We start from the raw sequence: 20978 nt of genomic DNA, 5'->3' as shown, positions 1-20978 counted from the left end.
AAAGTCGCAGATGACACCAAGAGCAGGGGCGTAGTGCACAGGGAGGAAGGCTATCAAAGATTGCAGCAGGATTTGGACCAGCTGGAAAAATGGGCTGAAATTGAAGGATTGAATTTAACGCAAACAATTGGGAAGTGCTGCACTTCAGGAGGACAAACCAGGATAAGTCTTACACAGTGAGCAGTAGGCTACTGAAGAGAGTGGTAGAACTGAGGGATCTGAGAATACAGACCCATAATTCATTGTAAGTGGTGTCACAGGTAGATAAGAGTTGTAAAGAGAGCTTTTAGAACATGGGCCTTTGTAAACCTAAGTACTGAGTACAGGAGTTGGGATTATTTTAATGTTGTATAAGACTTTGGTGGACCCCAATTTGGATCACAGTGTGTAATTCTGGACACCTACCTACAGGAAAGATATCAGTAAGATTGAAAGAGTGCAGAGAAAATTTACAAGGCTTTTGCCGGGACTTGAGGACCTGAGTTATAGGGAAAGGTCAAATAGGTTAGGACTTTATTCCCTGAAGCACAGGAAAATAAGCGGAGATTAGATAGAGGTATACAAAATTATGAGGGGTATATAAAGGGTAAAAGCAAACAGGCATTTTTCACTGAGGTTGGATGAGACTACAACTAGAGGTCATGGATTAAGGGTGAAAGGTGAAATGCATAAGGGGAACACGAAGGAGAACTTCTTCACTCAGAGGGTGGTGAAAGTGTGCAACAACCTGTCAGTGGAAGTGGTGGAAGCAGGTTTAATTTCAATATTTAAGAGACATGTGCTTAGGCATATGGATGAAAGGGGAATGGAGGGCTATGGTACAGGAGCAGATCGATGGGACTAGGCAGTATAATAGTTCATTATGGACTAAGTTGGCCAATGGGCCTGTGTCTCTGCTGTAATATTCTAGAAACTATAAACTATAGGGCATCATAAGGCCACAGATTCCCATCTTTGGATACTGGGCCACATTTTCATTTGTAAAGATCATCAGCCCATGCTTTCCTCACCAAAGGGGTGGCTGCACAAGATTGGGGGATGAGGTAGAGGAAGGGAGGGAAGGATATTACCAGTGGAAACCCGACGGGGGGGGGGGCAGCACTGTCCAACTTCCACTACAGGGGTCTCAGATGAGGACTTCAAAGGGCAGCTTTCACAAGGCAGTTTGCAGTGAAATGCTTGCTCCATAGATTCCCTGGAATGTAGGAGAATGAGGAGAGATTTGATAAAGGTATACAAAGTTATGAGGGGCATAGATAGGGTAAATGCAACCATGTTTTTTTTGTTCCCCCACAGACATTGGGTGAAACTAGAAATAGAGGTCATAGGTTTAGGGAGAAAGGTGAAATATTTATGGGGAACATCTTCATTCAGGGGGTGCTACGAGTGTGGAACCAGCTGCCAGCGTAAGTGGTGGATTATGGGTTCAATTTCAACATTTAAGAGATGTTTGGATAAGCACATGGATGGGGAATAGAGAGCTATGGTGCAGATGTGGGTCGACAGGACTAAGCAGAATAATGAACTAATTAGGCACAAGGTGTTATGCAGAGCTTGAAGCTCATCCTTTCCTGTGATTGTAAGTGGCGACAGGGTGTGCCACCGCAAGTGTTGGAGCAGAGTTACTGACAGAGTGGTAGGGACAGGCCGTGAGGTTGCCTCCTCTTGCTCGGCAGCTACTCACACAATATTGGTCGGGAGGCTATACGGCAAGAGGCAGACCACCACCAATCTTGGTTCTCTCTCTGCGGAGTGCTCCAGGAACTCTCGACACATTTACACGCCTGCCAGCACAGCATTCAGTCCAAGATATGGGGTTTTCTTTCCAACACCGGGGCACATCAGTTGAGCCAACTTCATCACCCCTCTCCAGTCACCCTTAAGGTGCTCATGGCAAGTCCCCTTCTTGAATCTCCCAGTCCTTCTTATGAAAGTATTCCCATACTGCAGTTGGCCAGGGAATTCCAGGATCTAGACCCAGTGACAGTGGAAGACCAGGGATGTATTTTCAAGCCAGAATGTTTTGTGACTTGATGCATTTCCATCTATCTGTAAGACCATAAGATATTGGAGAAGCAGGCCATTCAGCCCATCAGGTCTATGCCGCCATTCAATCATGGGCTGATCCAATTCTTCCAGTCATCCCCAGTCACCTGCCTTCTCCCCATACCCTTTCATACCCTGGCTAATCAAGAACCTATCTATCTCTGCCTTAAATACACCCGCTGACTTGGCCTCCACAGCTGCAACAAATTCCGTAGATTTACCACCCTCTGATTAAAGTAATTTCTCAGCATCTCATTCTAAATGGACATCCTTCAATCCCAAAGTCGTGCCCTCTTGTCTTAGACTCCCGTACCATGGGAAATAACTTTGCCATATCTAATCTGTTCATGCCTTTTAACATTCGTATTGTTTCTATGAGATCCCCCCTCATTCTTCTGAACTCCAGGGAATACAGCTCAAAAGCTGCCAGACGTTCCTCATATGGTAACCCTTTCATTCCTGGAACTGTTCTCGTGAACCTTCTCTAAACCCTCTCCAATGTCAGTATATCCTTTCCAAAATAAGGAGCCCAAAACTGTGCACAATACTCCAAGTGTGGTCTCACGAGTGCCTTATAGAGCCTCAACATCACATCCCTGCTCTTGTATTCTATACCTTTAGAAATGAATGCCAACATTGCATTCGCCTTCTTCATCACTGACTCAACCTGGAAGTTAACCTTTAGGGTATCTTGCACAAGGGCTCCTAAGTCCCTTTGCATCTCTTCATTTTAAATTCTCTCTCCATCTAATTAGTAGTCTGCCCATTTATTTCTTCCACTGAAGTGCATTACCATACACTTTCCAACATTGTATTTCATTTGCCACTTCTTTGCCCATTCCCCCAAACTATCTAAGTCTGTCTGCAAGCTCTCTGTTTCCTCAACACTACCTGTTCCTCCACCTAATTCCACTGGTAACTGGCAGGCAGCCAGAATAGAAGCCCTTTATTCCCACTTTCTGTTTTCTGCTGATCAGCCAATGCTCCACCCATGCTAGTAATTTCCCTGTAATTCCATGGGCTCTTATCTTGCTAAGCAGCCTCATGTGCAGCACCTTGTCAAAGGCCTTCTGAAAATCCAAGTACAACACGTCTACCGCATCTCCTTTGTCTACCCTGCTGGTAATTTCCTCAAAAAATTGCTGTATGGACACAGAGTGCAGATCAGAGACAGGATATATGACCAAGTGCTTCTTCTCCTGGACATATAAACCTTTCCAAAATCTTTAAAAAAAAATAAAAAAATTGCTGTAGGTTTGTCAGGCAGGATTTTCCTTTCAGGAAACCATGCTGGCTTTGGCCTACTTTGTCACGTGCCTCCAGGTACTCCATAATCTCATCCCTAACAATCGATTCCAACAAATTCCCAGACACTGATGTCAGGCTAACAGGTCTATAGTTTCCTTTCTGCTGCCTCCCACCCTTCTTAACTAGCAGAGTAACATTTGCAATTTTCCAGTCAACCAGTACAATGCCTATCCATTCTTGAAAGATCATTGTTAATGACTCTGCAATCTCTCCAGCTACTTCCTTCAGAACCCAAGGGTGCATTTCATCAGGTCCAGGAGATTTATCCACCCTCGGACCATTAAGCTTCCTGAGTACCTTCTCAGTCGTAATTTTCACTGCACATTCTTCACTTCCCTGACACTCTTGAATGTCCATTATACTGCAGATGTCTTCCACTGTGAATACTGATGCAAAATACACATTCAGTTCCTCTGCCATCTCTGTGTCTCTCATTACAATATCTTTGACATCATTTTCTATTGGTCCTATATCTACCCTCGTCTCTCTTTTACCCTTTATATACTTAAAAAAGCTTTTAGTATCTGTGGCAGTAGAGGTCACAAGTTTGGGAGGCCAATTGCTGCAGGAGAAATTTGTAGATGGTTCACACTGCAGCAACTATGCACCAGTTGTGGATAGGATACCAATCACTCATCCTGCTTTGTCCCAGGAGGTGCTGCTTTAGCGCTGTTGGAAATACACTTGTGCAGATGAATGAGGAATGTGGAAAGGTGTAGTTAAATATCTTGCGCCATAGGTACTCTAAGGGTTCACTTTGCCCCCCAAAAATTTGTGCTCGTAAATCCAGTTCTCTATCTCAAACTGCTCATGATGGGGCTGATGATTAGAAATAACTCTTTAAAAGGGACAAATATTATCCAAAAGCAAGAACTGAAATGGTTAGGAAAAGAACATACTTACTGGTAAGAGCATAACAAAGTTTACATGGAGAGGCCTGAGAATGGGGTTGAGAGGGTTAACAAATCAACCATGATGGAAAAGCGGAGCAGACTCAATGGGCTGAATAGCCTAATTCTGCTCCTGTGTTATGGTATTACAGTGCAGGATTAAATTAAGGGGAGAGATACCAGAGTGTATCAGGACCTCAAAAGTACAAAAATCAAAATTACAGAATTCATAATTTTGTAAATCAAGACCATTTTAAAGCAAAGAAAATCTGGAGAAATGGATCAACATTGGGTTAAAAATATGGAATAGTACAGCAGAGGCACAGGCCCTTCAACCCACAATGTCTGTGCTGAATGTGATGCCAAATTAAACAATCTTCTCTGCCTGCATATGATCCACATCCTTGAGTGCTGAACGAATATCTGCTGAAAAAACTTTCAAATGGTATTGTATCCGCATCCACCACTGTCCCTGGTATCCATTTCTACCCAGAGAGAGAAAAAACCATTTTTCCCCTTGGGTAGAAATGTCAAATGCTAGATTGTCTACTCTGTTCCCTCTAAGTTGCTCAGGTGCACCGCCGCATAGCAACTGAAAAGCTCCCACGAATGCAGCCTTCGTTGCTATGCAGCTGGAATTTTATTTTATATAATATAAATATAATTTTTAAATTATGCTACTATAATTGTGAAATATCCTGTAATTACATTAATGAATATAATCCTTAAGTTTTCTAAATAATAAGTGCACCACGACCTTTACTTTGAAACATTTTAGGGCTTCAACATTTTTGCACTGTCAGTGTTTCAAGATACAACACTGTTACAAATTGTAACAACAGACACAGAATGGAAGTCAGTTACTCATTGTTGGTAAACTGTAGGCCCGCTGAGCACTGACATCGCCTAGTCAATATTCTTAGTATAGATGATAATCAAAGAAAGCAGTTAAAGTGCTGCACCGTTTTCAGGCTGTGTAAAAATGTCCTGCTTTGGGCAATGGTTAGACCACGCAGCTGTAAGAAAATTTGGATGGAACATTGTTGTCTACCCTGTTTACAGTAAAGTTCAATCACGTCAGCCTCCAGTATTCCAGAGAGAATACGAGAAATTTGCTCAACCTCTCCTTACAGCTCGCATACTCTAAGCCAGTCAACATCCTGGTAAGCAACTTCTGCACCCTTTCCAAATCCCCCACACCCTTGGTGCAAAGGGGCAATGAGAACTGTACACAATCAATTAATACAAAACACATGGAACACCGGCTGAGTGTCTGCCTGGAGCACCCCCTTCAGACAGATTAACTGGCAGCACAAATCAGGTGTCCAATCTGGAAATCTCCCTGATCTAAAAGATTTAGTAGTTTTTGTTAGATGGCTTTTGAGAACCGAAAATTAATAAATACATTGCTAAAAACAGAATGGAATGAAAGAATACTAAAGATTGGCTTTGTCACATGTACCAGCAAGGATTGTGCTGGGGGTAATCTGAAAGTGTTGTCATGCTTCCAGTGCCAACGTAGCATGCCCACAACTCACTAATCCTAACCTTAGGTCTTTGGAATATGGGAGGAAACTAGAGCACCCAGGGAAAACCCACATGGTCACAGAGGGAATATACAAACTTTTTACAAACAGTAGCAGGAATTAAACCCCAACTGGTGATGCTGGCACTGTAAAGCAATGGTGCTAACTGCTATGTTACCATGCCACCCCAATCTAATCTTCAAATATTGGTCTCCTCCAAATCTTGTTCATGTTCATTGACAACCGATGATAGTGGTCCTGAACTGTGGGCTAAATGGCCTGTTCCTGTACTGTACTGTCTATGTTCAAACTGTGAGGCAGACCTGACCAGCCTTCCCAAGTCCAGCTATAGACAAACAGATTGGTCTCCATCAGCTCCAACCAGCTCCAAGAGTCAGAGAGTCGGAGCATTACTCTTAGATTCCATTATCTAAAGCTATACAGTCAATGGCCAATTTATTAGCTACCTCCTGTATATAATAGAATGGCCACTGAAGGTTTGTTTATGATCTTCTGCTGCTGTAGCCCATCCACTTCAAGGTTCAATGTATTGTGCATTCAAAGATACTCTTCTGCACACACCACTGTTGTAACATGTGGTTACTTGAGTTACTGCTGCCTTCCTGTCAGCTTGAACCAGTCTGGCCATTCTCCTCTGATCTCTTTCATTAACAAGGTGGTTCACTGGATATTTTTTGTTTACCACAGTGACGTCTGTGAACTCTAGATAGAGTGCTGTGTGTGAAAAATCCCTGGAGATCAGCAGTTTCTGAGATACTCAAACCACCCCATCTGACACCAACAATCATTCCACAGTCAAAGTCACTTAGATCACATTTCTTCATGTTTCATCTGAGCAACAATTGAACCTCTTGACTGTGCCTGCATACTGTAATGCAATAAGTTGCTGCTACATGATTGGCTGATTAGATATTTACATTAGCAGGTACTTAATAAAGTGGCCAGTAAGTGTACGTGTATTCTTAACAAGCTGTGTTGTAGACAATCTAAATAGAATTGCTGTATAAAATGAGGTATGATTCCTGTTGTAGAATTAGAAAATGCTCTTCATCACTGTGGACTAATTACTTATGAAACATTTATTTCATAATGGGTGATAGGGAGCAATTTTAATCGTACATTATATGCCCCTGTGGCTTGGTAGGAACATATCTGAAGGCAGCAAGTGCTAATTATCTCACCAAGAGATCCTCCATAATGTTGCACTCAAACATCAGCACTTTTGTTCATTGTATCCTCAAATTAACTTGGTGCCTCTCCAGTTTTAAAATTTGCCACTCTAGTCAGTGACACAGAGGTATCGGTAATTACTATATTTGGAGGAGCTACAAGGGAATCATGACTGGCGGAGAATGATTACCATTTTATTGTTTGCTTTTCAGAAGTCTCCAAAAGAAAAGTCCCTTCGCTAAGTGTAACGTGGGACATGTAACATGACAGGATTATGATGGGAAGGAGAGCAGAAGCAGCCAAAGAAAATTGAAATAATAGAAAAAATAGAAAATTATTACTAACAGGAAAGTCACATTAAGCAGACATGTTTCAATGATTCACAATTTTTTAAAAAAGACATTACTTGAACCCTTCTCTCATTTGCACACATTTGATTCTTTACACATAAACAAGATCTACCACCAACTTCCCTCACATTTTCTCATTCTATCCATCTAAAAATGTTTAATGTGTTTCCAATGTCATTGTGTTATAATCAACCTCTGTCAATAGACTTTACAAACACTAAAAATAACTCAATTAACATTCAATGCAACCACTTCAGCAAGAAGTTTTGGTTGCCTCACTACAGGAAGGATGTGGAAGCCATAGAACGGGTGCAGAGGAGATTTACAAGGATGTTGCCTGGATTGGGGAGCATGCCTTATGAGGATAGGTTGAGTGAACTCAGCCTTTTCTCCTTGGAGCAGCGGAGGATGAGAGGTGACCTGATAGAGGTGTATAAGATGTTGAGAGGCATTAATCATGTGGATAGTCAGAGGCTTTTTCCCAGGGCTGAAATGGTTGCCACAAGAGGACACAGGTTTAAGGTGCTGGGGAGTAGGTACAGAGTAGATGTCAGGGGTAAGTATTTGTACTCAGAGAGTGGTGAGTGCATGGAATCGGCTGCCGGCAACGGTGGTGGAGGCAGATACGATAGGGTCTTTTAAGAGACTTTTGGATAGGTACGTGGAGCTTAGAAAAATAGAGGGCTATAGGTAAGCCTAGTAATTTCTAGGGTAGGGTCATGTTTGGCACAATTTTGTGGGCCGAAGGGCCTGTATTGTGCTGTAGGTTTTCTATGTTTCTAATTCTTAAGCTTATTATGGTATATTTTGGTGTAATAATTGAATGTAGCCCCAAATTACAAAAAGTGCAAATTAATTTTTAATGCTATAACTCGCAAGTTGAAGGTTATTCCTGGCTGCAATGTACGATGCTGTTAACAAACTCTTTACAGATTATTTACTCTGTGAACTTGCCTTAGTCCAGAAGATCGTTTTACAATAAGATAAACATCCACAGCATAGCAGAACAACCACCAGAATGTGGCACTGTAGAACAGCTGAATCCATATCTGAGAGGAAGGGACAAAAATTTAAATGTCTTTATTGCCATCAGATAAACAACTTACAAATTGATCATCTTAAATAGATAATAAGGGTGCAGAGAAAATGTTACTTCATAAACATGTTTTAATATCTTAATTGCAACATTAGAAAAAAGCACTGTTGAGGTTTTAACAAGCAATTTCTACTTACAGCACTGGCTACACAAAACGCTGTTGGCCACAATTCGGTCTCATCAGCAGAGATTCTTGATGCAAAATTTGGAGAGCTAAGCCATACTGATGATCTGATTATAATACCTAAGGGGCAGATAGTCGTGAGAGAATTCTGAACACAGAGTAAGTAAGTACATTAGTAGCAGGAAACCTGCGATAAGTCAATCTCTTTTAAGCAATTACTAATGCTCTTTTTAGACCATATCACTAGAACCCTTTTCACATATGGACACATCTCTACTTGTTTACACATGAACCGGCTTCCCCACTCACTTTTTAAATGTTCCCTCACTTTATTTATTGAGCAATACATAGTAATACAAAGTGAAGTTAAAAACAGATGAACCAGAATGTATCAGATCTTTGATCATAACTGTGTAAACCATTATCTTGTAGTTCTAGGTGATGCATTGTGCATCGAGAACCCGGAGAAAAACATTATGATTGTGGTTTCAGGTAACAAAACATAACAGAAGCCGCTTTTTATTGATCCAGTTATAGATATAGGCATTGACAGAGTTGTCATTAAGAAGGTGGCGATGAGCCATCTTAGAGTCATAGAAAAGTACAGCACAGAAATAGGCCCTTCAGCCCATCTAGTCCATGCTGAGCCATTTTCCTGTACTACTACAGTTCTTCTACCAAAGGCCCACCAGAGTGCTGTTGGGTATGAATTCTAGGATATTGATCCAAAGATGATGAAAGAATGGTGATATATTTACAAGTCAGGATATATTTTGATAGCAGAATCAGATTTATTGTCACCGATATACGAAGTGAAATTTGTTGTTTTGCAGCAGCAGGACAGTACAAAGACAAAAATCTAGTGCAAAAGAGAAAAAAGGAATAATAAGGTAGTGTTCATGAGCTGGTCAGAAATCTGATAGCAGAGGGGAAGAAGCTGTTCCTAAGTTACTGAGTGCAGGTCTTAGGCTCCTGTGCTACTTCCCTGATGGAAGTAACAAGAAGAGGGTATGAGGGTCTTTCTGAGGAACTACCTTCAGAAGCTGTCCTTGACGCCAGGGAGTGTTTGTACCCATCATGAAACTGACTGAGTGTACAACCCTTTGCACCCTCTTGCAATCTTGTGCATTGGCGGCTCCATACCAGATTGTGATGTAGCCAGTCAGAATGTTCTTCATTGTACATCTCCAGAAATTTGCAAGTCTTTTTGACTCCAAAGCTTCAGATGAAGGAGGGCCACTGGTGCGCTTTCTTCATGATTGTGTCTGTGTTCCGTGCAAGGTAGGGTCCTCGAGATGTTGACCCCAGGACGTTAAAGCTGCCCACCTTCTTCTCCGCTGACCCTTCAATGAGGACGGGCATGTGTCACCCTGACATCTCCTTCCTGAAGTCCACAGCCAGTTCTTTGGTCTTGCTGATATTGAGTACAAAGTTATTGTTGTGACACCACGCAACCAGCTGATCTACCTCACTCCTTTAAGCCTTCTTGTCACTAGCTGATAATCTACCAACAAAGTAGCACCAATGACACCTTTAGAGATGACAGTTGAGGAGGAATGGATTCTGTAATTGGTGCTCTGTAGCTCTGGACTCACTTTCAGGGACTCTGTGTTTAATGGCTGATGTATTATTTGTTGACTTTTTTATTGTTTCAACGATTTGTTCTTTTTTCACACACTGGATGTTTGATGGTCTTTGTTGTGTGGATTTATTTTTAAAGTGGGTTTTATTGTGTTTCTTTGATTTGTGGCTTCCTGCAAGAAGATAAATCTCGAGACTGTATAAATGCACTTCAGAATCAGGCTTAATAGCATCTGCATATGTTGTGAAATTTGTTAACTTTGCAGCAGTAGTACAATGCAATACATGAAAAATATAGAAAACAACTGAATTACTGTAAGTATGTGTATATTAAATAGCTACATTAAAATAAGCAGTGCAAAAATAAGTAGTGCTTTGGCAGGATAGATTAGAGGGCTCATCTAGGGATGCTATTTGGGTGGAATTGAGGATTGGGAAAGGTGTAGTAACACTTATAGGGGTGTATTATAGACCACCTAATGGGGAGCGAGAATTGGAGGAGCAAATTTGTAAGGAGATAGCAGATATTTGTAGTAAGCACAAGGTTGTGATTGTGGGAGATTTTAAATTTCCACACCTAGACTGGGAAGCCTATTCTGTAAAAGGGCTGGATGGTTTGGAGTTTGTAAAATGTGTGCAGGATAGTTTTTTACAGCAATACATAGAGGTACCAACTAGAGAAGGGTCAGTGTTGGATCTCCTGTTAGGGAATGAAATAGGTCAGGTGACGGAGGTATGTGTTGGGCAGCACTTCGGGTCCAGTGATCACAACGCCATTAGTTTCAATATAATTATGAAAAAGGATAGGACTGGTCCCAGGGTTGAGATTTTTGATTGGAAAAAGGCTAACTTTGAGGAGATGCAAAAGGATTTAGAAGGAGTGGATTGGGACAATTTGTTTTATAGGAAGGATGTAATAGAGAAATGGAGGTCATTTAAAGGTGAAATTTTGAGGGTACAGAATCTTTATGTTCCTGTTAGGTTGAAAGGAAAGGTTAAAAGTTTGAGAGAGCCATGGTTTTCAAGGGATATTGGAAACTTGGTTCGGAAAAAGAGGGAGATACAATAAATATAATAAATACAGTAAATATATATACAATAAATATAGGCAGCATGAAGTAAATGAGGTGCTCAAGGAATATAAAGAATGTAAAAAGAATCTTAAGAAAGAAATTAGAAAAACTAAAAGAAGATATGAGCAAACACGAGGAAATCTACAGATGCTGGAAATTCAAACAACACACACAAAATGCCAGTGGAACACAGCATTTTGTGTGTGTTGTTGTAAGACAATATGAGGTTGCTTTGGCAAGTAAGGTGAAAATAAATCCAAAGGGTTTCTACAATTATATTATTAGCAAAAGGATAGTGAGGGATAAAATTGGTCCCTTAGAGAATCAGATTGGACAGCTATGTGCAGAGCCAAAAGATTTGGGGGAGATTTTGAACAATTTCTTTTCTTTGGTATTCACTAAGGAGAAGAAAATTGAATTGTGTAAGGTAAGGGAAACAAGTAGGGTAGTTATGGAAACTATGATGATTAAAGAAGAGGAAGTACTGGCGCTTTTAAAGAATACAAAAGTGGATAAATCTCTGGGTTCTGACAGGATATTCCCTAGGACCTTGAGGGAAGTTAGTGTAGAAATAGCAGGGGCTCTGACAGAAACATTTCAAATGTCATTAGAGACAGGGATGGTGCCAGAGGATTGGCGTATTGCTCATGTGATTCCATTGTTTAAAAAGGGTTCTAAGAGTAAACCTAGCAATTATCGGCCTGTAAGTGTCTTTGAATACCCCTGCCAGTTGGTTGGCACAAGTTTTCAGAGCTCTACCACGTACTCCATCAGGACCTGCTGCCCTGCGAGGGTTCACCCTCCTAACATCAGCCCCTGAGACAGAGATCGTGGTCACCAGGTGCGGCAAGGAACCTGATAGCTGTAGTTTTATTCTCCCTCTCAAAGCCAGCGTAAAAAGTGTTGAGCTCATCTGGTAGTGAAGCTTCACTCTCATTCACGATGTTGAGTTTCAGTCTGTAGGAAGCAGTATCTTGCAAACCCTGCCACAGTTGATGTGCATCCAATATCGCCTCCAACCTCACTCGGAATTGTCTCTTCACTCTTGAAATCATCCTCCACAAGTCATACCTGGTCTTCTTATATAGACCTGGGTCACCTGACATAAATACCACGGATCTTGTCCTCAGCTGACAATGAACCTCCTGGTTCATCCATGGCTTTTTGTTTGGGAATATACAGTATAGCTTTGTAGGCACACACTCATCCACACAGGTTTTAATGAAGTCGGTAACAACTGCAGCATACTCATCCAGGTTCAAAGATGAATCCCTGAACACAGTCCAGTCCACCGATTCAAAGCAGTCCTGTAGGCACTCCTGTTCCTCTCTTGTCCATACCTTCTTGGTCCTCACTGCTGGTGCTACAGTCTTCAGTCTCTGCCTATACTCGAGGAGTAGAAATACAGCCAGGTGATCAGACTTCCCGAAGTGAGGGCGTGGAACAGCACAGTAAAAACTCTTCATCTTAGTGTAACAGTGGTCCAGTGTGTTGTTTTTTCTGGTACTACAACACATTGTAAAGAAGGCAAGTGTCACCCGGTTTCTAAATAGACACTGAAACCATGAATACTACCTCATTATTTTCTTATTTCTGTTATTTTGCACTACTTATTTTAACTTAACTATTATAATATATATATATATATATATATATATATATTTGATGTTACTCAGGCTTATCTCTATATTTATTTATCATTATTTCATTGTACTGCTACTGTAAAGTTAACAAATTTAATGACATATGTCGGTGATGTTAAATCTGATTCTGATTTGTTGATAGTAATTATTTACTGACTTTTTCAAGCCGACTTGGTTACTTTGAAAGTTTTGAACTTCTTCCCATTTAGTACAAGTTTTGCTTCTTTCGCTCTCCCAAGATATTTTAAGTTCTGGTGTGTCAGAGTAAAAATTAGCTGACTCTTACTTTTAACTTTCTTCTGAAATGTCATGATGCAAGAAATTCATAGTCTTGGCTTGTGTTCATGGCCACATTAGAAAACAGCTTTGCAATTCCGACATGAGGGATGGGACAACAGAAGACAGGGAATAATACATATCCATCCCATAAGTAATGTTGACAATGATATCCATTGCAAAGTAACTACTATAGAGTTTACACGAGGAGATCTGCAGATGCTGGAAATTCAAACAACAACACACAAAATACTGGTGGAACACAGCAGGCCAGGCAGCATCTATAGGGAGAAGCGCTGTCGACATTTCGGGCCGAGACCCTTCATCAGGACTAACCGAAAGGGAAGATAGTAAGAGATTTGAAAGTAGTGGGGGGAGGGGGAAATGCGAAATGATAGGAGAAGACCGGAGGGGGTGGGATGAAGCTAAGAGCTGGAAAGGTGATTGGCGAAAGTGATACAGAGCTGGAGAAGGAAAGGATCATGGGACAGGAGGCCTTGGGAGAAAGAAAGGAGGGGGGGAGCACCAGAGGGAGATGGAGAACAGACAAACAACTAAATATGTCAGGGATGGGGTAAGAAGGGGAGGAGGGGCATTAACGGAAGTTAGAGAAGTCGATGTTCATGCCATCAGGTTGGAGGCTACCCAGCCGGTATGTAAGGTGTTGTTCCTCCAACCTGAGTTTGGATTCATTTTGACAATAGAGGAGGCCATGGATAGACATATCAGAATGGGAATGGGACGTGCAATTAAAATGTGTGGCCATTGGGAGATCCTGCTTTTTCTGGCGGACTGAGCGTAGGTGTTCAGCGAAACGGTCTCCCAGTCTGCGTTGGGTCTCACCAATATATAAAAGGCCACACCGGGAGCACCGGACACAGTATATCACACCAGCCGACTCACAGGTGAAGTGTCGCCTCACCTGGAAGGACTGTTTGGGGCCCTGAATGGTGGTGAGGGAGGAAGTGTAAGGGCAGGTGTAGTACTTGTTCCGTTTACAAGGATAAGTACCAGGAGGGAGATCGGTGGGAAGGGATGGGGGGGATGAGTGGACAAGGGAGTCGCGAAGGGAGCGATCCCTGCGAAAAAGCAGAAAGGGTGGGGGGGGAGGGAAAAATGTGTTTGGTAGTGGGATCCTGTTGGAGGTGGCGGAAGCTATGGAGAATTATACGTTGGACCTGGAGGCTGGAGGGGTGGTAGGTAAGGACAAGGGGAACCCTATCCCGAGTGGGGTGGCGGGTGGATGGGGTGAGGGCAGATGTACGGGAAATGGGAGAGATGCGTTTGAGAGCAGAGTTGATGGTGGACGAAGGGAAGCCCCTTCGTTTAAAAAAGGAAAACATCTCCTTCGTCCTGGAATGAAAAGCCTCATCCTGAGAGCAGAGTTGATGGTGGACGAAGGGAAGCCCCTTTGTTTAAAGCAGAGTTGATGGTGGACTATAGAGTTTCTTTTTTTTTAAAGAATGACTCCAGAAATCCTCATCTTTTCAGAAGACTTTATGGGAAGAACCAAGTTGAAAGAGACAATACAGTTCAGGCGAATTAGGAGAGCAAGAACAGAGATAAATGCTCCTCTGTACATTTACTCTTTATTGTGTGCACCTGGACTTGCAAAGTAATGGAAAAACTGTGCACTTTATTTGGTGTTGGGATGGATAGATACAAGTTCCAAACTAATTCCATGTCCCCTTTGACACCCATCAGTTTTATCAACACACCATAGAAAGCACCATATCCGGATGTATCATAGCTTGGTAGGGCAACTGCTCTATCTGAAACCATAAGAAGCTGCAGCTCAGCAAGACATGGAAAGCCAGCCCCCTCTCCATGGACTCTGCCAGAGTCAGCATAATCACAGCCCTCCCACCCTGGACATTCCCTCTTCTTCCCCCTCACATCAAGCAGAAGACAAACAAACCTGATGTTTGCTTCATGTAGAGGGGTTATTGGAGTTACCCCGAGTCCATGAATTTATTCAGACAAAAACCACAGGAGGGAATTCTTTTCACAAAGTCTTCAACCTATAGATATGCTGTTGGCCCATTCACTGTGTGGACTCAGTGGAAACGGTTCGAGTGAGGCTGGGAAAATTCTTGCTTCAGACGATATTATAACCGTGCTTCTGTTTATGATTTAGTATTCGTAAGGAAAATAAAGAGGAGATGTATGAGCATAGAATATTGACAACAGTGATGAAGATAAGTAAAAACACATTTTACAGAAAACAGATGGAGTATCAGGGAACCTCTTGCTTCAGTATCTTTGGCCTGATTAGGCTACCTCCTCAAATCCTTTCCATCCATTTTAAAAAGTTGCTTTCCCAGGAGAGAATGCAAGGGTAGTTCTGAGGACTTGTGCAATTTGCAGCATACACAGCTAACACCTTCCTGCTTTAGAATGGGCCTGACAACCCACCTGGTCTTGAACTTTAGTTCAGTTGAGTTACCTTTGGTCCCAGTCAAACTTATAAAAGGACAAAACTATAAATTCTCCTTTTATAAAAAGTACAAAAGTATAAATCCTACTTTCTCATGAGAATGATCCCGGGAATAAAAGTGTTAAGAATGAAGCTTGTTTGATGGCTCTGGCCCTGTAATCACCAGCGTTTAAAAGAATGAGGGGGAAATATTATTGAAAACTATTGAATATTTAAAGGCCCAGGCAGAGTAGACGTGGAGATGACAGAAGGATGTTAGAATGAAAGGACGTCTCTTTAGAACAGAGATGAGGAATTTCTTTAGCCTGAGCGTGGTGAATCTGTTTCCACAGTTGCTTATGGACACCAAATCATTGGGTATATTTCAAGAGAGGTTGATAGTTTCTTGATTAGTAAGGGTGTCAAAGGTTACTGGAAGGCAGGAGAATAGGATTGAGGGGGATAATAAATGAGTATTGATGGAACGGCAGAGTGCAATTGATAGGCCAGATGGCCTAATTCTGATCCTATGTTTTATTCTGTTAAATTACTTTCCTTTCACTCATCCAGGGGACTTTTTTTAAAAAAAACTACTGTACCTGCTTTATGGATACATTCTGACACAAGTATGAAAAGAGAAGAGTGCAGCCATAGGAACTCCTAATCGTAGTTCCTCAAAGCATGATGTAGGAATCATAACAAAAATGTCCAAACAACTAACTGCATACTTATTGCTTTATAACCAGTTGGCTTTGAAAATAAATCAAGAAACTGCAGATTCTGGAAATCTGAAACAAATTAGAAAAATAGCACAAACACTCAGTTGGTCTGGCAACACCCTCAGAAAGAGATGCAGCTTAATATTTCTGCTCAAAAGTGATGAAGGAATCAGTTGAAGAATGTTCAATCCAAAATGTCAATTGTTCCTCATTCTGTAATACTCAACAAGTATTTCCAGTAAATTCTGTTTTTAATTTTTCTTTCTTTTTAACCAATTCTGCCATTTATAGTATATTCCAGTTAATTGGGTCAGTGGTTAATTGCAGCAGCCGCTTATTTGGGACAACACTTAAAAAGAACAAAACCTAATTGAGAAAATAGCAGGGACTCTCCTCGTTTATTTGGGACACTATGTCATTTAAGTGAGGCAGGAGACTGTTGCCAAACAGTTTCTAACAATCAGTCGTGTGTCATGGTTGTTAGACACTGCATCATGTTTAGAGCAAACAGTTTTTAAAATAGCATCAGTTGCTTGTGATTGTGTTCATAAAGTAGTGAATTTTGTCACTGATAGTTGGCATGAAATAACCAGTATGACAATTCAGAACTGTGTCATTCACTGCAGATTCAAGCATTCAGGCTTAGAAATGCCAGAAACAGCAGTAAATGAAAATGAAAATAATTTCATGATTTCAACAAGTTAGAAACTACAAAGAATTTGAAGGTATAAACAATTATTTTGAATGTTACAATGAAAATGAAGATTTGAAAGGTGAAATCTTTGAAAGCATTGTATGAAGGCAGTTCATTATATTCATGCTGATTTTGTACATTAACAGTCAATGAAAAGAACACGGCACAGGCACCAGATGAATTCCTCTGTCAATAACTAACAATGTCCACAGTTTTACAGTACTGTAGTAGTTTTGATAATATTCTAATTTTTTCTATATTTCATTTAAATACATAATTTGGTACTCAGTCAAATGGGAATTTGTCCTTTTTATATATTTTTAACTATTTCCATGAACTTTCAGCTAATTGCGGTAGCCACTTAGGTAGGCCAAAATGTACTGGTCCTGACGTGTTGCCAATTAACCAAAGTCTACTGTATAACATTATAGGCCAAGCCTAATCTTTTTTGAGGAAAAAGTTTTTCACTTACCTTCATCACTGTTATAAATATTCTGTGCCCCATACATGGCCTTATTATTTTCCAAACCGACGCTGCATCATAAACAGGACTAATGCACAATGTGAATGACTCTGGTGCATTTGAATGTATCTGTCACCAAGAGCTACATCTTCAAATTGCATCAGATTCATGTCCATTGATCAATGATCTTGAAGTGGATTTCATTGTAGGCTTGATATTAAAAATGAAATTAAGTACTTAGCTGTTTCATGTGTACTTTGCCAGGTTATGAAATTATTTAATAATTCATGCCCCCAAACAAGATAGAGAGAACTTTCAAAAATTTAGAATCTTCACAAAATCTGTATCCCAACCTCTTTGTTACAACATACTGTAGGACAGGCAGCAACCTACTTTGCATGCATCAAGATTTTTTTTATGTTCTATAAACAAATAGAGGGCTGTGTAGGAAGGAATTCTCTCTAATTGCTAAGGTAGGTAGAACTCTAACAATACCTACGAAACCAGATGGTATCTAAGATAGGGTAACCTGCTCGACCCCATCCAACAGCCTAAATATCCACTTCCCCAATTACTGGTGTATTTTGGCTGACAAAATGAGCTGCAGTTATTCGCCTCAGTGATTCCAGCAGCACTTCTGAAACCAGTAACCTCTGTTCCCAAAGGACATGGGACTCAGGTTCTAAGAATACCAGCACCTGCAAGGTCTCCTCCTAGATGGAAACGCAGCTGGTGCCCCTTTTATGTCACTAGGTCTAAATCAGGAACTCCTTTCACCACTTTGAGAGTGGCGTTGACAGCAGTTCAAGAACGCAGCTCACCACCATCTTCTCAAGGGTAACTAATGCTGGCCTTGCTTGAAACTCTGCTTGAATAAAAGCAAAAGAAACAGAAGAAAAAAGAACTGGGAGCATTGGAGTTTGAGATGGATACTTAATTCAGCATTTTCTTTTAACATCTTGTCTGAAATAAGTCCTTTCCAGGAAAGGGCACTGAGGTTGGGAAATATTCATGAACGTGACAAAGTAGATTGGGAAAATTTGGCTTTGTGAATGGCATACTAAAAACAGAAATAATGCTTATACTTGTAAGTCATTGGCTGGGTCTTCACTTGGATTACTGCATATAAGCATGGATACCATGCTTGGAAAGGATGCCAATTATAGGAGTGAATATTACACTAATGTCCCAAAAAATTAAGTTGTACTTCTTTTCTTCAAGTATGGTCAACATTATTAGTAGATCCAGGAGGAGTTATGCAAACTTATTAAGAGTCTTGACAGATCAAATAGGGAGAAACATTTTTGACAATAAGTTAATAACAGAGTCGTGGTTTTCAAATACGGTGGATTCTGATTAATTGGGCCACAGGTTAATAAAGGAAGCTGCTTATTTTGGACAACTCTTAAAGAACAAAAACAAATTGAGAAAACTGTCAGAATTCCCTACATTATTGGGACACTATGCTGCTTAATCGAGGTAGGAGATTGTTACTTATTTAAAAGAAACACTATTTCTATCATTTCCAGAATTTCAATAAACAAAAAAGCTACTGCATACTCAAACAAAGTTTTAAAAAATGTTATTTAATGCCATGATTTTCTTAAGTTTTTCTTGGGATGTGAGCATTAAGCACAAGCATTTAGTGTCCAGCATTCTCACTTAAAATACTACTTTACGCTATTGTATTGTATCAATCTGTGCTTTGAAGATAATTCCACGCTGCTCTTTGGTGGAGGCACCTTGATTCTGATCAACTGTACTGATTAATTTCCAAATCATGATAGAGGCCTTCCTCTAGGGCAATCCTCGTCCTCCTCTCCCACAATCCCTGCTCTTTGTGCCCTTCATTAGCTCTGTTAAGCAACAACTAGGTTGCAAAACGCTCTTCCTTCAAATCTTACAATGATGTTATCAGTCTATCTCTGGCTCTATCTCTGTAGTCGTCACAAGGCTAACACTCACACATGATACTTACAATCTTTCCATTCTGATCTCTTAATCATCCTCTGGTTTAATCATTCCACTAATGGTGGCTGTGCTCTAGAATTCCATTCCTGACCCTCTCATCCCTTCTCATTGACCAAGAGTTTTGTTATCTGCCATAATCACACCTCATTTCAAATATATTATCAAAGCAGGTACACCATATATAACCTTGAGATTTATCTTGCAGGTATTCACAAAACAAAATTCACAATAGAATCCACACAAAAATACACACAGACAACGAAGTCTGCCACACATCTGACATGCAAAAGAGTTCAGATCATGCAAATAATAAAAAAAGTAAACAAATAGCACATAGAACATGAGCTCGTGTCCCTGAAACTGAGTCAGCTTAGTGCAGAAGCAAATGAAGCCCATGCAGGAATCCGATGGGTGCAGGGCAACAATTGTTCCTGAACTTGGTGGCGTGGTACCCAAGCTTCCTGCTGATCCTGCCCAATGGTAGTAGCAAGAAGAGGGAGAGACCGATCAAAAGCAGTCATATGACTCAGAAAGAGAACTTGTTTGATTACCCTCCTGCAAAGAATCTTGCATTTATGTGTGGCAAAGCATATAAAGCAAGTATGTCATTTTTCTCCAGTCGTGAATGTAACAAATGGATTGGTGAGGGTTAAGTTGGCTCCTTCCTCTTGTTTTTCCTCCGGCCAAGCACACTCCACTACTTTATTAATCTCTGGTACAGTTCTCCCATTTTGGATGCAACTTTAAAATATTAATGAGGAAGAATTGGTATGATTCAATGGGCAGAGATTACTGCCCAAAATACAAATTAGGAGCAGAACAGGCCACTCTGCTCTTCAAACCCAATCTGCAATTTTGGCTGAACAGCACAGCATCGCAGAATAACCTTTCACCCTTTACTCATTGATAATCTGTCTTTAAAATATCCAAATACTGTTTCCATTAATATTTAAGGAAGAGAGTTCCAAAGAGTCATGACAACCGTGAGGAAAAAAATATTGACTTTGTCTCTGCCTTAACTGGGCAGATTCTTTGTATTAAACAGTTAAAGAAACTCCCACAAGAGAAAGCATTCTCTTCATATCCCCACACCACTCCCACTCCCCATCAGGACTCCCTGCCAATCACATACCTCATACCTTTCATAGAAACTTGTGTTTCTCCATCTGTTTTTGTTGTTATTTTATCATGATACAACTTATAGTTTGCTAAGCTATTGCAAATACCAGTTGGACATCAATACACAGGCAAGAGTCAAAGATTTCCTTCTGTCAAAGGTGCTTGGGTATCAGTTTTGTCTTATGCAGATCTGGTAATCTCCTGATTATCATTATGAATGATAGATTATTATTAGATTTAATTAATTCAATAGCTGAATTTAAATCCCTCAGTTGCCGAACTCAACTCCTTAACACAGGCTTCCGAATTGCTGACAGAGGCTCATATCTGCAGCAAGAGTGATCATAGTAGCATATTGGAGATCCATCTTCAATTCCTGGGACAGGACCAAAGTCAGAGACAGAGAAATACCGCACAAAAGCTGGCCCTTTGGCCCATCAAGCCCATGCCATCTATCAACTACCCATTGTACATTAATCCCATTTTGCTCAT

General features: G+C 40.8%; 1 protein-coding gene across 2 annotated transcripts in view; it reads right to left on the bottom strand.

The window, feature by feature from the left end:
* Positions 1-20978, bottom strand: part of gpr143 (G protein-coupled receptor 143) — an 84456-nt gene that overhangs the window by 60876 nt on the left and 2602 nt on the right. For both annotated transcript variants that reach the window (XM_073043998.1, XM_073043997.1), the window contains exons 2-3: positions 8545-8651; positions 8266-8360 (exon numbers count right to left, since the gene is read on the bottom strand). In XM_073043998.1, coding sequence (XP_072900099.1) covers positions 8266-8360; positions 8545-8651 — 202 coding nt within the window. The remainder of the gene's footprint in view (positions 1-8265; positions 8361-8544; positions 8652-20978) is intronic.

The sequence above is a fragment of the Hemitrygon akajei genome, chromosome 4, assembly GCF_048418815.1.
Source record: "Hemitrygon akajei chromosome 4, sHemAka1.3, whole genome shotgun sequence".
NCBI classification, from domain to species: domain Eukaryota; kingdom Metazoa; phylum Chordata; class Chondrichthyes; order Myliobatiformes; family Dasyatidae; genus Hemitrygon; species Hemitrygon akajei.
Note: the sequence above shows the minus strand (reverse complement) of the source record. Positions and strands in the feature narration are given on the sequence as shown.